At 41.7% G+C, this 19673-nt stretch overlaps 1 protein-coding gene across 1 annotated transcript; it reads left to right on the forward strand.

Moving 5' to 3' along the window:
• The first annotated feature begins 14693 nt into the window (after positions 1–14693).
• LOC108997853 lies at positions 14694–15128 on the forward strand. Its single transcript, XM_018974240.1, has one exon. The coding sequence runs from the start codon at positions 14694–14696 to the stop codon at positions 15126–15128; it is 435 nt and encodes a 144-aa protein (XP_018829785.1).
• The last annotated feature ends 4545 nt before the right edge of the window (positions 15129–19673 follow it).

Raw genomic sequence — 19673 nt, forward strand, 5'->3', positions numbered from 1 at the left:
CCTTAAATCTCCAAGGAATTTTTTCTTGATGTCTACAAAATTCAAACCTTAAAATCTTATCAACAACACTTCTTAAAGTTTGCAGAATCCAAAACCATAAATCTCATAAAAATCATTTCCTAAAGTCCGCAGAACTCTAAACTTCAAATCTAAAAATCATTTCCTAAAGTCCTCATAAATCCAAAATCCATATATTAATGTCTATAGAACCTCAAACCTAGCTTTCGATCAAGATTATGTACACCTTCAAAATCTATACCATAAATCTTATCAAAATTATTTCCTACAGTCTATAAAATAAGCCTACTGAATCTAAAACGTCCAATGTCATGAAATATCATTATTAAAATCTACCAAAATCTAAAACCTTAGATTTCCAAAACTCAATTTATAAAATCAGCAGAATCTTACCTCAACTTCCAAAAAACTCAATCCATAAAGTATGTAGAACCAATAACCTTAAATCTCATCAAATTCATTTTGTAAATTCTATAAAATCGAAAACCTCAAATGTCATGAAATCAAATCTTAAGCTTTACAAAGTCTAAAACCTCAAATTTCATAGGACACATTCCCTAATGCCTCCAGATTCTACAACCTTAAATATCAACATAATCATCTCTTGCAATCCGCAAATGTCTTCACCACAAATCTAAAAATTATTTCCTAAAACTCACAAATATCCAAAACTTCAGATATTATAATCTGCAAAACTTTAAACAACCTAGCTCTGATACCAACTGTAATGCCTTGGTCCTAAATGGGTCAAAGAGTTACTTCCTGTCACGTAAACTCACATCTCACAGTGCATATATAGATTTCAATTTCTCAATTACACTTAGATCTCACTGCTATAACTCAATTACTCCAAATAATTAATTAGGAACACCACAAAATCTTAATATAAATTTCAAACTCTTAAACTACCAAGTCATAAAAGCATGGCAAAACTACTGAATAAGATTGTCCAATAATCATAGAAACCTTCTATGGTTAAACCACCAATCTTAAATCATCTCATCCATGCTCTCTAATCCTGATACTCAACTGAAATATTCAAATTATCTAAAAAATATTGTGGAGATATGGGGTGAGTTATCTACAACTCAGTAAGCAGAAAACATATACTAGTATGTAAACATGAACATTTATAGATTTCAGAATGCAGAACAAACCATTTTTACTTTCAGAATGCATAAATCAAAACATGGTATAAAAAATATTAGAACAAAGGTTCAGAAATATTCTTATTCAAAAGTATCAATTTTCATAGCATAACTGATCATCGTATCAAAGCATCATATCAGAATAGAGGCCATGTTTAACCCTCGTGATAGGACTGTGCATCTGAAGATATCCAAGCAGAACATAAATTCCTCTATCACCAAATGGTGTGCACTCAAATAAAGGCCACTACTATAACGCGTATACCAATACTATCACCCGTGGCAGCACCGTATACCACTATTATCACCCGTAGCATTGCTGTATGCCACTACTATTACCCGTGGCAGGGTCGTATACCACTATTATCACACGCGATGGGGCCTTAACGGAACAGATCACAAACAGAATCAGAAAGTCATACCAAAGGTTTTTCAAATACCACATCATACCAAAACAAGGTATTGGACAGATTCATATCATTTTCACATAATCAAAAATAGAGTCAGAGCATATTCTCATAACATGCACAAATATTCAGATTTCATATTCGCTCTTTTTGCATAGTTTAGAAATAGAATGTCAAAAATTTGCTCATCTCTATACCAGTCACGACAAAAATACTTTTTTCTTTTATATACATTTCATGAGTAATGCAGAACAAATAACTGAGATTGTTTCAAATTTCTTTCATAACAAAATATGCATATTTTTCCAAAATCAGCATTTGTTCCTTTCTTTTTTTGCAAAGTCTAGCATAGAATCCCTGCTTACCTGGACTTTTTAACTTCTCTGAATTTCCTCACAACAGTGCCATGCAGTATCAAACATCACCTATAAAAACGTCACATAACTTCCATAAATTTCCAATTGAACACGCATTTCATAATCAAAACCCGAGATATTAAAAATCTATATTTTCCTAATGTCTAAAATCCTCGAAACCATTAAATATTGTCATCCTATAAATAATTGTTTCCCACATAAGTTGTCCAAACAATTACCGATTAAATTCTAATATCATATTAACCTCATAATTTGACCTTCTAATATTTTCCATTCAAACTCATGTCCTTTGAACCCTAAAAGATATCCATATTAAATTCATGACATTCATGACTCGTGGCCTATAAACTTGTGAATCTCATAGAAACCAAAATGTGCAGTGGTGGTACAATCAGTGGATGAACATGTGACTCCTACCCTTTGTGTGTGTTCAGCTCATGATCTTCTAATATTGTGCTAGCCTGAAATCAAAATAGAGAGAGGGCTACATGAGAGAATGGTGAGGTGCTGTGAGAGAGGAGAAAATAAGTGTGTGAGAGAGAGAGAGAGAGAGAGAGAGAGAGAGAGAGAGAGAGAGGGCACCCAAGAGATGGAGAGTAGGAGTTTATGCACCATGCAATGTTGGGCGTGGGTGGGGGGTTGCAGACAGTGGTTCTAGATGTTACTGGCAGTGCCTGACGGTGGATCCGAGCATGGAAGGGATAGTATGTGAAGCTCACACTGTAGTGCAACTTGGACATGGCAGTTGCTAGTGCGAGCGTGGGGGACAACAATTTCTGTGGCCATCCTAGTGGCTTCCGACAAGAGCTAGCGCTTTGCGGGGTGGCATACAGGTGGGCAATGGGTGCTTCTGATGGGGATGAAGTACTCTATTTTTGGTGATGGGAAATAGAGGCTTCCGTGTATTGGATGGGGTCGTGTGCAGTGGTTTCCGTTTGGTATTGGTTGAAGTTGGTTGAGCATGATTGAATTTCAGTGCTGGGTGGTTCTCGGTGTAGGGTGTGGTGACGTGAAGGGCTGGGTGGCTTGGGTGGAACTGTCATGCTTCGAGGAAGAGAAACTGTGCTCTCTTTTGGGTGTAGAAAAAAGGGGCATTTTAATTGGCAGTTTCCATGGTGGTTCACGGCAGGCATGGCTTAGTTTAGCATGGAGGAGCATGTGGTGCAATAGAGGCAAAGCGTAGCTATGGTGACTTTCGGCTGATTGGAGGAACTAGGTGACTTCTGATTGGTTCTGGTGCTACACTCAATGATGCTGGCAAGTCGGGCACCTGAGCCGCAGCCATAAGTGTGTAAAGTATCCCTTTAGAAAAATGATAGGGTATAAAACGTTTACACAACCAGTTTATGTAGCACTATTTAGAAAAATGATAGGGTATAAAACGTTTACACAACCAATTTATGTAGCACTATCATACAGTAATAGGACATTTTCCACTGAATTAAAAATATTATTATTTTTATTATTGTAAGATAGTAGTTGTGAATTTTGATTCAAACACAAGATTCAAAATTTTTATTTTTTATTTTAAAATAAGACTATCACTATGGCCAACTTAAGATAACTAGATAACCCAAGGTTGTGGTAGGCAACATGGTGTCAAGCCAAATGCTAAATTCAATTGGTTGATTTCATAACTCTCGATCCATTAAGATTGACACAAACGCAAGGAGGAAGATGATCTAATTTCCTTGGACATACGCGGACTAGAGGAAAATAATAGAATGGCAGAGGCGTATAAAGTAATCTGAAGGAATATTTTATGTGTATTGATCTGTCATGTACAATGGCTATTTATAGTTACAAAGAATTGATTATTGAAATATTAAATAAACAATATGTATTTACAACCATTAGATGAATTTAATTTCTTCATGATTCGTCAGTCTGGTGGCCTTGTATGTTGTGTTTGACAATATTCCTCTTGTAACTTCAATAGCCCCCCGCAAGATGGAGAGTAAATATTGATGACTCCCATCTTGAGCAATAATCGATTGAAAGTAAGTGTAATGGCTTGGTAAGCAAGTCCGCTAACTGGAAGGAGGAGAAGACATGATCAGTTTTTACTTGACCTTCAAAGATCTTATCATGAACTAGATGGTATTCAAGTTCAATGTGTTTTGTGCATTCATGGAATACAGGGTTTGCAGCAATATGCAGAGCGGCTTGATTGTCGCAGTAGAGAGTAGAGGGGGTGCCAATGGTGAGGTGTAAATCACTAAGTAAGTAGCGAATCCAAGTGAGTTCACATATGATGGCAGCCATTGCTCTATATTCCAATTCAACGAAGGACATGGGAATTATGTTCTATTTTTTTTTTCCATGAAACAAGAAAGGTCCCAATGAATACACAAAATCCAATGGTGGACCTTCGCGTGTCTGGGCAATTTTTCCAAGTGGCATCAACATAGGCTACAAGCTCCAAATTCGAGCTAGCAGGGAAGTTCCTTTAATGAATTTAAGAACTTTGATCACAACATCATAATGTGGGACACAGGGATTTTCCATAAATTGACTTAGCAAGTTGACACTATAACTCAAATTCGGCCGTGTATTGGTCAAATAAAGAAGTTTGCAGACTAATTTCCGATAGAGTGTAGGATCATGGAAAACTTTACCTTCATCTTTCTTGAGTTTGCTATTCGGTTCCATAGGCAATGGGGAGGGCTTTGCTGCCAGGAGGCCTGTCTCCTAGAGTACATCCAATGCATATTTGCGTTGGCAAATTTGGATGCCTGCTTCGCAATGTTCAATTTCCATGCCAAGGAAGTAGCCTAAGGGACCCAACTGTTTGATGCGAAACTTGGTTTCCAAGAATTGTTTGATAGCAGAGCTTGAGCTGGGATTTGAACTCATTCGGATGATATCATCAACGTACACGAGGAGGACAATAAATGAATCATTTGTACATTTGGTAAATAAGCTATAATCTGCTTTCGATTAGGAACCGAATTCAGCTAAAGTTGAGGCCAGCTTTGTATTCCACTGACAAGAAGCTTGGCGGAGGCCATACAAGCTTTTCTGTAATCGACAAACTTGTTTGGTTTTGGCTGCATGGTGACCAGGAGGTGGTCGCATATAAAGTTCTTCATCGAGATCGCCATATAGGAAGGCGTTGTTGACATTGAGTTGTTGGAGATCCCAACCTTTGATGGCAGTAACTGCTAGGAGACAATGAATTGAAACTAATTTAGCAACAGGTGATAATGTGTTGTGAAAGTCAATACCTTCACATTGGGTGAATCCCTTTACAACTAGTCGAGCCTTAGCTCGCTCAATTTTGTCGTCAACCTTGAATTTGTACTTGTAAATCCACTTGCGGTCAATCAGTGTCTTGCCCAGAGGGAGATTAACGATGGTCCAGGTCTCATTGAGCTTAAGTGCAGTGAGCTCTTGGTTCATTGCCTCACACCAAATGCCATGTCTGTATGAGGTGGGTTTGGAATGGAGGGAAATAGAGGTGGTAAAAGCACAAAATGAAGGTGAGAGGGAGGCATAAGACAGAATAGAAGAAATGGGGAAGAGAACATTACCTAAGAGAGCATGTGATTCAGGAGGCGTCATTGTGGGTGTTGAATGGTGCACATTAAGTGTGGAAGCTTGTTGGCAATGATATTCACGAAGGTAAGCAGGAGCTTTGCGAGTGCGTGTGGTTCGGCGAGATTGAGGGAGTGTTGAGGTCTGATCATCTATATGTTGATTGGGAGTGGCTGGAGTAGGAGGTAATGAGAGTGAATCATTGGTGGGGTTGGATTCGTCATGCTAGGTACTAGGAGGTGAGGCCATATGTTCGTTGGTATGGATGGAATGGTTCTGGTGGGGGAAGGTGTTTGATGTTTGAGTGGGAAAATTTCTTCATGTAATATGATGTCGCGAGATGAATATTTGTTTGGTGGTGAGGTCAAGTAATTTATATCCTTTGACACCGTATGGGTATCCAAGGAAGAGACATTTCTTAACACGAGGGTCGAATTTGGTTCGGGAATGTGATAGGGTTGAGGCGAAGCACAGGCACCCAAATTCTTTAAGGTGGGAGTAAGAGGGCTTGGTTTGATAGAGGACTTCAAATGGGGTTTTATTGCTAAGGATTGGTGTTGGTGTTCTATTGATTAGGTAGACAACTGTGTTGATAAAACCAGACCAATAATGTAGGGGTAAACCGGATTGAAATTTGAGTGCGCGTGCCACACTGAGGATGTGTTGGTGTTTGCGTTTGGCAAGGGTGTTCTGTTGGGGCGTGCCAATGCATGCTAATTGGTGGATGACACCTTTTGAGTTGTAGAAAGCTGGCATTTGAAATTCGGCGCCATTATCAAATCAAAGAATTTTAATTTGGCTGCTGAATTGGGTCTCAATGAGTGGAAAAAAATTGATCAGGGAGGATCGAGCTTCAGCTTTACTTTTAAGCAGGTAAATCCAAGTGCATCTTGTGAATTGATCAACAAGGGTTAGAAAATATTTTGCACCATTGTATGCTTGTGTTGGGTTGGGCCCCCAAATGTCAACCGAAACAACATCAAATGGTCTGGTGGCTTTGGATTTTGAGTCGGGGAAAGGAATTTTGTGTTGTTTTGCTAGTGGACAAACATCACAGGGAAGTTGAGAATGATCCGAGTATTTGAAATTTAGATTAACATCATGTAAGATATGCTTAGTCATGGAACTATGTCCAAGCCTATAATGCCATAACATAAACTGATTAAATTTGGAAATAGAGATATGATTGACAGAGATTGAAGGAAATAAGTTGTGGAAAAACAATTGCAAGAGAGAAGGCTCTGGTCTGGACAATAGTAGGTGATACAAGCCGTAACACACCGTCCCCACTCCAATCGTCATCCAAGATGAAAGGCCCAAACATGGGAGAGGAGTTGGCATTAACATTGTTTGCAGTAGGGATGGTGGCTTCGCTGCGATTAGAATTGAGTAAGGCAATGAGTTGGGAGTACTGCTCTTGAGTAATAGGCGGACCATGGTTAATTTCCTACTGTGCAAGAGAAGATTGGTGTGATGAGCCAAGTTTTGTTTAGGCTTGGCCCTTAGAATTCGTTCTAGGTTGCCATGACATTTTAGGAGCCTTAGTTACTTTGGAAGGGTCTTAGAACCTTTGATGTAGTAACTTGAGCCCAAGAGGAGAGTGGCCCTAGTTTACTTTGGAATTTTGGCCCTATTTAGAAACTTAGGTCCAATGGTTTAAGCCCATGATCCAATTGTAAGTTACTAGTGCCATGTGTCATGAGAATTTTACACCTTGAACCTAGTCTTAATAGTGGGTTAAGGGGGAAAGAGAGGTGTAGGAAGGCACCAAGGTGGGCTTACATGCCTAGCCCATTGTTTTTGTCCAGAATTCGAGTTCCAATGTAGGTTTCTTGGAAAGGGAAGCTTAGGGAAGTGAAATGGAGTTTTCTAGAAGTTTTGCATAGGAAACTGAAGGGAGGCATATGAGATTTCGAATTTAGCTAACTTTTTGCCATGTGTCAAAGCATACACCAAGTTTCTAGAAAATTTTGTAAAGAGACTTTTGTATCAAGGACAGGTTTGCCCATAGGGTTTCGGCTAGCAAACTCCCAAGCATAACATTCACTTGCCACTTGTCACTTAGTGAATTTTAGACCAATGGTATATGAAAGGTCACCTAGGGAAGGAGTATTTGGAAGATGAAGCAACATCTTGGGAAAGGAAAATGGAGTGGACGGCTAGGGCTATGGCACACGCCCAATGCCACTTGTCTTCCATGCAAAGAGTTACTTGTTGGGAATAGGATAGGGCATGTACGGTTTTACCAAGCTACCCTTGAAGAGATATTTACTCATTTAAGGAAAGGAAGGGCATAAGGGGAAGAGAAGGAATTTCGGCCAAGGAGGAGTCCTACAAACCACCCCCCAAAGCGTCTATTCCTAATGCAATCCAAGTGGGGAACTCCAAGAGGCATTTCAGCAATAGGGAAAAGGGAAAGAAGAAACATTGCCACGTGTCATCCATGCAAGGACTATGGATACAACCAAGGAGGGAAGTGAAGGGTCTTATATAAAAAGAGAAGGGTTCACGCCAAGGGGGCTTTTCCCTTGCCATTTTTTTGGATTTGTATGAGCTCTCACTCTCTCCACACAATTCTCCCTTGTTCATTTGAAAGTTCCCTCATTTTCTTGTATTTTCTTTCCAACTAAACAAGGAGGATCCTTGCAAGAGAAAAGATTTCGGCACTACTAAGGATTAGCAAGGTAAGAATCGGCTTCCTCTAAGTCCTGCACACACACAAGTCATTCTCAATCTGAAAATGAGATTCAAATCTCATTAGACTTTGAGAAAGATACAACACACACACTTTCTACCATTTTCTTGGAAATAACTTAGGGTTTTCAAGGAAAAAACCTTGAGGCTGATTAGTGAAGGGGGAGTTCATCCTCCATGTTTCGACCACCACATGTATCTTGCTTACTTTAGGTTTTGTTTTATTTTATGAGTGAAATGATTGGGTTTTAACCTAAAAACCCTAGAAGCCGAATGGTTTAAGACCAAGTGATGACCTAGAGATCCACACACACACTCAAGAGCATGAGGTAGGGTTTTAAATGCTCTTTCTAATATAGTATGTTAGGATTTATAGCTTGCTAGTATTCCTTACGTGGATTTTGTAAGTATACTCTCAACTTACTCTTGGTTAATATTCGTACATGATTGTGTAAATCCTTCTGTGGTTTTGATTGCTTTGTTCGTTATCTCTTGGTTGTTTTTTTGAATATGTTAATATGATCTTGAGTAACTCTAAGGAAGGAATTGTATGTTTTGGATTTGTGATGAAATTGCCATGAAATATGTCTATGAGTTTTGGTTTTCACTTGATTGAGGTTGACGGTTTATGCGACATGATAACATGCTTTGGAAGTTTCAGACCTAGTAAAAAATCTATGATTTCATGTCTTAGTTTACTATGTTTTGATTTCTATGATATATGCTTGAGGATTGGAACATGTTTATGAGATGAATCTTCATGTTTTTGTACTCATGAGTTTTGGCTTAAACAAGTTTTCACCGTTCCATGTATATGTTTTGATATCTTTTCTGGTTTATGTTATCATGCTATGAAATGAACATGTTATGCTTGGTTATTTATGCACGACATTTCATAAGTCCTATGTCAAGTATGAGTAAGCATGTTTATATCTCATGTCACATGCATTTGGGGAAGAAGTGTTTTCAAAGAAAAAAAAAATGTTTTCAAAGAAAAAGTTTTATCACGACCCCAAGTGCTAGGGCGGGGGAATGTCCTAGTAGTACTCCTCCGTCCACTTTGGAGTGTTTAAGAATGGAGTGGTAAATCCTGAGTTGACAAAGTACCATCGACGAGCCTCGAATGGATTCTTTTCAAAAGATACCGGGGCAAGGAAGCATGTAATGCTAGTGGGTGTATAAGGCATGTAACCCGATGAAGTAAGGTCAAGTTAATATGAATCTCTGACGTATTCATCACGATGCACGGACCATTGATGGTGTGGTAACTAACAGGAACACGCGGTGCTAAGGGAACCATGTGGTATCCACTCTCTGAATAAGAATATGAGCATGAGTTCTAAGGATCACTCGATTCAAATCTTGTGATAGGTTTTGAAAAGATAAGTTCACGTGAATAAGAAAAAAGTTATGAAGTTTTTATGAAAAGCTCAAGTCTCTGTCATAAGTCTTTTAATAATGGTCAAGTGCATAAGTCAAGTTCTGGTCAAAGGCATACGTCGAGTACATGTCCATGCACGCATTTCATGATATACATTTTATATGCTTGTGTTAACTATGATATGTTGTGTGATTACTTGCTAAGACTTCTTGAAATCTCATTGTGGTAGTTTCCACTACCATTCCCCAACCGGAATGGTAGAAGTTGTAATAGGTACCTTAGATACCCAGGAAACATGAACCCGGATGGTTCCCTATTAAAGGACGAGTACACTGTTCAGGCTTGTCAAGACTACACTGCTGATGCAAGATTAATCCATACAGCTAAGCTTCTCAGGGAAATCTTACATAGTATTAGTGAGATTGAGATCGATGCTACGATCTATCAACCCTCTAAGAATTTGAAGTTTTGGTGGAATATGAACCAATTGTCTACATACCTAGAGCGAGCCTCTAAGGCCTCGGTTGACGCAAAGGCAGTAGCAAAGGAATTAGGTCTGATACCGCCTGAGCCTCAACAATCCCATGGGGTCTTTTGGTGTCTATCTCCAAATGAGACAATGGTTATGAAGAGTACGGGAGTTTAAGTATTTTGAAAAGAAAGGAAAAAAAAAAAAAAAACAAGGCAACAATACTTATAGCCAACTTTTGTGGATTTATGTTGTTTTGAGGAAATCCCGTGTTTTGAGAATTTTAAACTATGCTTTATGCTTTTGGGATATTACGTCTTTATGGCTCATGTTTACGTTTGGACAATGTTTGGGGTTATAATATTAGAATGGTGCCATGTGCTTTGCAATTGCTTATCGCGTTGCTTAGTTTATCCGACTTTTATTAACTTTTCGTTTCTTCGCTATTGCATACTACTAGTGTACTTAGGTGCATAGTATATTATCTGTCATATACAGGGACTGGGGGCGCCACAATTGGTTAGCACTAGATTTGTATCTTGAGTTGTTCTTGGGTCTTGGAGGAAATCCATTCAACTTGTAGCATTTTTCCCGCGCATGTCCAAGTATACGACAATGGGAGCAGACTAGTAAATTTGGGTTCGCTTTGAAACAACACTCCAACGAATGTCCAGGAATGTTGCAGTGGGAGCAAAAAAGTCGCTCACAGTGTGAGTTGCGAATTTCTGAAGTCTTGGTGGTCATAGCAAGTGGAGCTGGTACGTAGTGTAGTTGTCGTCGCCTCTCCTTTTGTTGGACAAGTGATAGAACCTGATTGAGAGATGGAAGAGGATCCTGAAGCAAAATTTGGGCACGAACAGAGTCGAAGGAATCATCTAAGCCAATGAGAAATTGCATCACCTTATGAGTGTGGCTATAATCCAGCAAGGTTTTGACCGCACCACAACTACAGGTTGGCATGGGCTCATAGATTTCAAGTTCATCCCAAAATGTCATGAGTTTGTTGTAGTACTGGCTGATGGAATCAGAGTCCAATGTGGAGAATGAAATGGATTTGGCAAGTTGGAATATCCAAGGGGCATTTTGAATGGAAAAATGTTCCCTAAGATTGTTCCAAACACTATCAGCTGTATCGGCATGTGCAATGCTCGATCTAAGGTCCGAGCTAATCGAATATTATATCCATGCTATAATCATGTCATTGCAGTGCTCCCATGGAGCATATAGAGGATCAGAAGTGTTTTGTGGCTTGGTGATGATTCCATCGATGAATCCAAGCTTGTTTTTGATATTGAGAGCTCGGCGCATCATCCTCGCCCATGTGACATAGTTTTTGGTAGTTAGAAGATTAAGGACTAAGGAAGAGGAAGCACCCTCACCTGGTTGAATGAAATATGGGCTGGCGGGATTTTGGGGGTTTATTCTGAGGTCTGGATGACATGTTGGCGTCAGAATTGTCATTCATTGCTCTGGTACCATATTAAGAATGACACGGATGCAAGGAGGAAGATGATCTAACCGCCTTGGACATACGCGGACTAGAGGAAAATAACAGAATGGCAGAGGCGCATAAAGTAGTCTGAAGGAATATTTTCTGTGTATTGATATGTCATGTACAATGGCTATTTATAGTTACAGAGAATTGGTTATTGAAATATTAAATAAACAATATGTATTTACAGCACATCAAATGAATTTAATTTCTTCATGATTCGTCAGTCTGGTGGCCTTGGATGTGTTTGACAATATTCCTCTTGTAACTTCAATACGATCTACTGTTAGTGCTTGGTGGTCCCATCACATTTTAAATTATGACAGATGGATAACAATGCTTGCCAATTGACTAAATAGGTTCACGCTGGACTTTGCCTAATTTTGTTAAGAGTAATGTTAAATATAAGTTTAAAATATGTAAGTGTATATTTTTTTGAAAAGTTTTTGAAATCATCATCACTTTTTCTTGCGGGTCTAACTTTTTGTTTAGGAAAACAAAATTTGCATATTTTAAAACTATACAAATTATTTTTTATTTGTTAAAAGAGGAGTAGTGGAATCAAGCCTCTTTTATAGCATAATCGATGCTGGACTTTCATACAAACTTGTTCTTGATCAAGAGCAAAGGGGAGCCAAAACATCGATCTGAACTTGATTATGTATGATCTAAATTGGATGCTCAATGTCTAAAACTATACCAGCTTTGTCATAAGATTCTTTGTAGCAAATTAGTGGTACTTTAAGTAGCAATTAGATTTTCAATTTTTGGGGGAGAAAACATCAGATTATGGAGCAATATACTATGGTGGAATGCACATTCTTTTCTATTCTATCTTTCTATTTGTATATCTTGAGTGCATATTAGTTACATGCTCAGCTACGATCACATAATTAAGGATAAGCTATAGAGAGGACTGAGAAGGGAATGGGTTTCCTGTCATGGGCCGTGTAGAGTACACCCCGATCGAGGCCCACGCAAATCAGCGGATAGCCCGACGAGGAACAAAGAAAGGGAATGGGATGGGCTTGGCCCAGGAAGGCCCACCCAGTGGAGACGACAGTCATCTCATCAAGGCAACCCATCAAACCACGCAACCAGACGATGGGCATGCCACATTACATGACCAAAGGAGCAGCCACTCAAGTTGCCCTCACGCTGCATTAAATGGCCATGTCCTCACCCCTGCTACAAGGTAGTGGGAACGCCATCCCTCGCTTGCTGCAGGGGACAAGCTTCAAGGAGAGGGAACGAACTGTGCACAATGTGACAGGATTATGGCCGACATGACAGGAAGAGCCCTGAGAATGGTTCGGAGTTTGGTACGGCTCTGCACAATCTACTGGCAATAGATGGGACCACTTCGACTAGGTATATAAGCACACCGTGAGCTTAGGTAAAAGGGTTTGCTTCCTCTTTTCTAGAAAAAGACTTTCACCTTACATTCCAACACATTCAGATAATTCTGACTTAGGCATTAGAGGTGTCCCACACCACCCCGAGCCTTCATCTCCTTGGGTCTTGCAAATACACGAGGAGGAATCACTGAGTTGCCCAGGCTACGAAACACAACATCAACAGTGGCATCGTCTGTGAGATCTTTTTATTAGCATGTCATTCGTATGCCGAAACAACATGTTCACAAACCACATGCGGATAGGAAGAAATGTTGAGGAACATGGAGGCGAGGCTGGTTCAGATGGAAGACATGATAAAGAAGCTCACCACGGAAGTAAGAAGTCTTCGGCAGGAAAATGAAGTTTTGTGGAGGGCAAATGGCAATCTCGTGGAAGATGTAGGGCCAAGCCAAAATGAGCACGCTGAGTCGTGAAGTGTTGCAGAGGTTGACACGGTAGAAGAAAGAAAAATGGCTAAGAAGATGGGTGCATCATCCTCCGTAGACCAACTTCTCAACAGCACTGACTTACCTTACAGTGCAGAAATCATGGCGGCAGCCTTCCCACCTAAGTTCAAAGTCCCTCAAATGGAGATGTACGACAGGTCTAAAGACCCTTTGGAGCACTTGAAAACGTTTAAAGCCCACATGACCCTCCATGGGTTCCCGGGCGAGATCGCATGCCGGGCCTTTCCCCTAACATTAAAAGGGGGGGCGAGGGGTTGGTTCGGGTCACTAACCCAAGGCTCCATTGATGGGTTTGGAGAGCAGGCCCACTTGTTATTGATGCAGTTCATGGAAAGTAGGAAAAGGAGGCAACTGTCAGCGTATCTTCTGACCTTCAAACAATGCGACGACGAGAGCCTAAAGTCATACTTGTCCCGATTCAACTGAGAGCGAATGATGACCAACGACTAGGATGAGAAAATCACCCTGGCAACTCTGTTGGTTGGCATTTCACCACAAAACCCATTTATGGAAGAACTGGCAAAGATAATTCCAGCTACTCTATGGGAGTTCGTGGACTGCGCTAACAATTTCATCAACGCGGAAGACACCTTGCAGACCCTCGAGGCTTTCAGGAGAATGGAGTTGGAATAAGCCAATCAAAAGGCTAGAAGGTTGACATCGGGAAAAGGCAATGAGAAGGCCAAGAAAAACCAACGAGACACTGGACGAGAACACAATGCGTCAACTGGGATGCATGACGTAAGACGAACCCACACCATTCTGTCCATAGAAGAAGAACATGCACTAGCTCCACGACAAACCACTTGCTAGAACCAATGGTTCTGCACCTACCACCAAACCGATCGACACCGGATCGAACACTGCTACACCCTGTAGAGAAGGATGGAAGAACTAGAAAGCTTAATGTCTCGACACCACCAAAGGAACCAACGCCTGGAGCACCAAGGGGACAGACACGAGATAGCGAGAGAGAAAAATCCCCAATAAGCGTAGGATCGGGAGAGAGGCGCCCTGAAGCCCTCCCCGTCGAACCCCAGCCCAACCAAACCATCCCCTCGGTGAGATCCACACTATAGCGGCAGATACGCGGGGGGCAGACCAACCTTAGGGAGATGGAAGGCCAACATTCACAGGGCCCGCAGAATGCCGTTGTCATGCTCGACGAGGAGGACAAAGAGGGAGTGCTCCACCCTCACGACGACGCTCTAGTAATCTCCATGCGGGTTGCCAACTTCGTAACTTGAAGAATCCTAACCGATAATGGTAGTTCTACCGACATCCTGTTCTGGAATGCATTTACCAAATGGGCATCAGCCCTGACCGCCTGCACTTGCATCTGGTCGCAATGCCATTGAAGGGATTCATCGGAGACGTGATCCAACCGGTCGGTGCAATTACCCTGTCTGTTCTGGCTGAGAAAGCACCCAGACAACTTAAAGGCTATAATGTCAACTTCCAAGTGGTAAACGCTTTGTCATCATACAACACGATATTGGGACGACCAACCTTGAACAACTTAAAGGTGATAATGTCAACTTATCACCTGAAAATGAAGTTCCCCACCAGTGTAGGGGTCGGTGAAATTAAGGGCGAACAAGTGCTCACCCGAGATTGCTACGCACAAGAGCTGAAGACTGACGAGAATGACGTGAGGACACTCAAGGAGCTTACCTTTGTCCCTAAACCACCACTACCTTCCAGATTGGCTGAGCAGGATGAGGAGACCTGGGACGAGTAGACCCTTCGACAGGCAGAACCGAATGAACCACTAGAGCTTGTCCTAGTAGACCCTGCGAGGCCTGAGCACACAATCAGAATCGGAACTAAGGGGGGCGCTGGCTTAAGGCACTCCATGAGGAAACTCTTCATCGAACACTGGATGTGTTCACATGGAGCCACAAAGAAATGCCCAAGATTGACTACGGGGTCATTGAGCACAGCCTTTTCATTGACCCCGAGGCCAGGAAGGTCAGACAAAAGCGCAAGAGTTCTTGTGCCGAAAAGTATGCCATAGCTGAAGAGGTTGATCTCCTCCTCGTGGCGAGGTTCATCTGGGAAATCCACTATCCCGAATGGTTATCAAATGTGGTGTTGGAAGAAACCGAGTGGCAAGTGGAGGATGTGTGTCGATTTCATCAACCTAAACAAGGCCTGTCCAAAAGATAGCTTCTTGTTGCCACGCATTGACTTGATTGTGGGACTCCATCACATGCCACCAGCTGCTCAGATTCATGGACGCATATTCAAGCTACAACCAAATCCGCATGAGCCCAAATGATGAAGAAAATATAGTTGTTACAAGGCTATGTCCTTCGGGATAAAGAAAGCAGGCGCAACTTACCAATGTCTGGTTAACCAAGTGTTCAAAAACCAGATAGGAAATAATATGGAGGTATACCTGGATGACCTGTTGGTCAAGAGAAAAAAGTCCGAGCAGCTCCTGGCTGATTTGTGAGAAGCCTTCACAGTGCTACAACACTATAAGATGAAGCTCAACCCGCTAAAATATGCCTTCAGAGTAGAGTCGATAAAGTTTCTAGGCTTCAAGGTCTCTAAGAGGGGAATTGAGACCAACTCGAAGAAGGTCGAAGAAATAGTCAGAATGCCTGCTCCACCAAACACCAATGAAGTGTAGAGGCTAGCTGGACGAGTGTGGGCCTTAAACCACTATATCGTCCACTCAATCGACAGGTGCTTGCCATTCTTTAAAATCCTGAAGAAAGCGCAAGGCTGGGACGCTGACTGCGACCAAGCACTCAACAAACTAAAGGCATACCTAGCTCATCTGTCACTCCTCAGCCAAGCAGAACCAGGTGAAGACCAGGAAGTATACTTTTCGGTGTCACCGCACGCCGTGTCAACGGTCCTAGTCCGAGATAAAGAGGGTAGACAGCAGCCGGTGTACTGCACAAGCCAGGGGTTCTGTGGAGCTGAGGCGAGCTGTTTGTGAATGGACATGATGGCATTCACGTTAGTGGTTTCCGTTAGGAGATTAAGACCATACTTCCAAGCCCACCCGATGAAAGTATTCATTGACACTCCCCTCAAGAAAATCCTGCAGAAACCCGACACTCGGGCCACCTGATGAACTGGGCAGTCGAATTAAGCGAGTTTGACATAGAGTCCCTCCCTCGCATAGCGATTAAGGGGCAAGTGTTGCATACTTCATGGCTGAGTACACAGATTTCCTAAAGGAGATACCGACTGCACCCCGAGGAAAGCCCAGGTAGGTCTTTGTTGATGGCTCATCCTGCCAGGCTAGAGGGGGTGTGGGGGTGCACACTGAATCCAACAAAGAACACAACTATGCAATCAGGCACTGGCGAGAATTTAGGTAGCCAGGTTGTTGGGAGCAATCGAAGTCGAAGTCAAAGCTGACTCCCAGGTAGCCGTTAGTCAGGTAAGGGGAGAGTTTGCCATGAAAGGTGAGAAGCTGAAAAAGTACCTTCAATGGGTGGGGGAAGAGCGCGACTTCTTTCACTATTTTTGCATCCTGTAAATATCAAGGGAGGAGAACCAGAAGGCGGACCGGCTAGCATGAGGCACCTCAGGACAAGAAGACCTGCACCTGCCTGAGCATATCGAAGCTCTGACAATTGACTTCCCGACCATTGGCACAGAGATCTCGGCAGTTAGTACTGAGCAGCCTGAGTGGGCCTTGGACATAATAAAGTACCTCAACATCGGGGAAGTGTCGAGTGACAAAGAAAAAGAACGAGAAGTTAGGAATAGGGCGGCACAATTCACATTGGTTGATAGGATCCCATACAAGCAGGGTTTCTCTAATATGACGGTCGATCAATATGCGGCTCGTTTTATGGAGATGGGGAGATTAACACTTCATCTGATCAGTACAGAGAAAATGTAGGTGAGGAAGTTCTAGGACGGTTTGCAACCCCGTATCCGAAACCAAGTAGCATGTCTACAGATAGAAAATTTCTAAGAATTGGTCAATGTAGCTTCGATAGCAGAGGTGGAGCAACGGAGAATAATTGCACAAGCTCAAGTGGATAGGCAGAGAGGATTGCCTTACTCACCAAGAGATAGTGCAGGAAAACGGAAGGCCTCTGTAACCACGAACAAGGGAAAAGGTGTGGTAGTAGGGAACACAGCACCCATCACTCCACCACTATGTCGCCGGTGCAGGAAAAAGGCATAGTGGAGAATGTCGTTTAGCCACGAGCGTGTTTTAGGTGTGGTCAAACTGACCATATGATCTGGGATTGTTTGCGGAGTACGCCTGGAGGAGCATCAACGCCAACCATTAGACCAAAGACCGCTACGAAAGCCAAGGTCTATGCTATTACATCAAGAGAGATAGACTTGGAAGCTGATGAGACGGCGGATGCGAGAGTGATTACTGGCAACATTTCCAACTTTGCCTTAATTCGTAGATAGCTTGTGTTTGAGAATCCTTAAGCCATTATAGTTACCCTATTAGGTAAGGCAAAATTGAAGCAGTACATGATGTGTGCTCTGTTTGATTCTAGAGCATCAAGATCATTTATCTCTAGTAGTTGTGTGCAACGATGTGAACTTGAGGCAGAGCCAATGTCTCGAAAAGTATTAGTAGTTATTCCAGACGGGAAGGTGATCGGATGGACAAGTGTAGTTAAGAATTGCCCGTTGGAGATCACGAATTTGATTTTGACTGCGGATCTGATCGTCTTTCATTTGATGGAATTTGATCTAATCTTAGGAATGGACGGTTGTCAAGGCATTATGCCAAGATAAACTGTCGAAGGCGGGAAGTAGTATTCGATCTACCTACTAAAGAAAGAATATGTTATATGGGTGAGATTGTTCGGCTGGATCCATCAATGGTAATGACTAGACAAGTCAAGAAGGGTTTGATGAACAGGGATATCACTTATCTAGTGATGATGATGGATGTAATAGAAGAACCTAAGGGAATCCAACGACTCTCTGTGATTGTGGATTTTCCTAGGCTTTTCGTCGATGATTTACCTGGATTACCCCCAAATGGAGAAACGGAATTTGCAATTTAGCTTGAACCGGCCACAACCCCAGTACATAAGGCACCTTACCGAATGGCCCCAACACAAGTGAAACAGCTTAAGGTTCAAATTGAAGAACTTCTAGCAAGGGTTTTATCCAACCTAGCTCATTGCTGTGGGGAGCACCGGTCTTGTTTGTCAAAAAGAAGGATGGAACTCTTAGGATGTGTATCGATTATAGATATTTGAACAAAGTGACTATCAAGAACAAATACCCTTTACCAAGGATAGATGATTTGTAAGATCAATTGCAAGGAGTTGCGGTTTTCTCAAAGATTGATCTATGATCCAGGTATCACCAACTCCGAATCAGGGAACATGACGTATTTAAGACTGCCTTTCAAACTCATTATAGACATTTTGAGTTCCTAGTTATGCCTTTTGAATTAACAAATGCTCCGGCATCATTTATGGAATTGATGAATTGGATTTTTAGGCAATACTTAACAGTTTTGTAATGGTGTTTATAGATGATATATTGATCAATTCCTATGATGACGAGAGACATAAGAGGCACCTAAGGATTGTGTTGGAGACACTGCAAGAACATTAGTTATATGCCAAACTTAGCAAGTGTGAGTTTTGGCTCCAAGATGTGAAATTTTTAGGACATGTCATTTCCAGTAAGGGCGTGGGAATAAATGCTATGAAGTACGTAGTTTCCTCGGATTAGCAAGATACTACTGAAGGTTTGTAGAAGGATTTTCTAGACTTTCTAACCCTTTAACGATACTTACAAGGAAGAATGCCAAGTATGTTTGGACTGAGGATTGTGAGAAGAGTTTTCAGGAACTGAAGAAGAGGCAAACCTCAGCACCAGTATTGGCTTTACCAAAACCTCATAAGCCTTATGTAGTTTACAATGACGCCTCTAAGATGGGATTGGGGTGTGTACAAATGCAAGAAGGAAGAGTCGTCGCTTATGCTTCGCAACAGCTCAAGGACCATGAACAAAATTACCCTACCCATGACTTGGAGTTGGCTGCAGTAGTTTTTGCATTGAAGATTTGGAGGCATTATTTGTACAGAGAAAAATGTGAAGTGTATACAAACCACAAAAGCCTCAAATACTTGTTTAGTCAGAAAAATCTGAACATGAGGTAGCGGATATGGGTGGAAACCATTAGTGAGTATCAGTGTGAGATTAAGTATCATTATGACAAGGCTAACGTTGTGGCTGACGCTCTTAGCTATAAAGCTCAGGCTGACTTGCCATCCATATTAGCAAGGTTGAGGAGTCTGATGATTGGAGATCCACCGCGAGA

The sequence above is a fragment of the Juglans regia genome, chromosome 8 (assembly GCF_001411555.2).
Source record: "Juglans regia cultivar Chandler chromosome 8, Walnut 2.0, whole genome shotgun sequence".
NCBI classification, from domain to species: Eukaryota; Viridiplantae; Streptophyta; class Magnoliopsida; order Fagales; family Juglandaceae; genus Juglans; species Juglans regia.

Coding starts and splice junctions, on each gene's coding strand:
- LOC108997853 (XM_018974240.1), top strand. CDS start 14,694: ATGGGCATCAGCCCTGACCGCCTGCACTTGCATCTGGTCGCAATGCCA.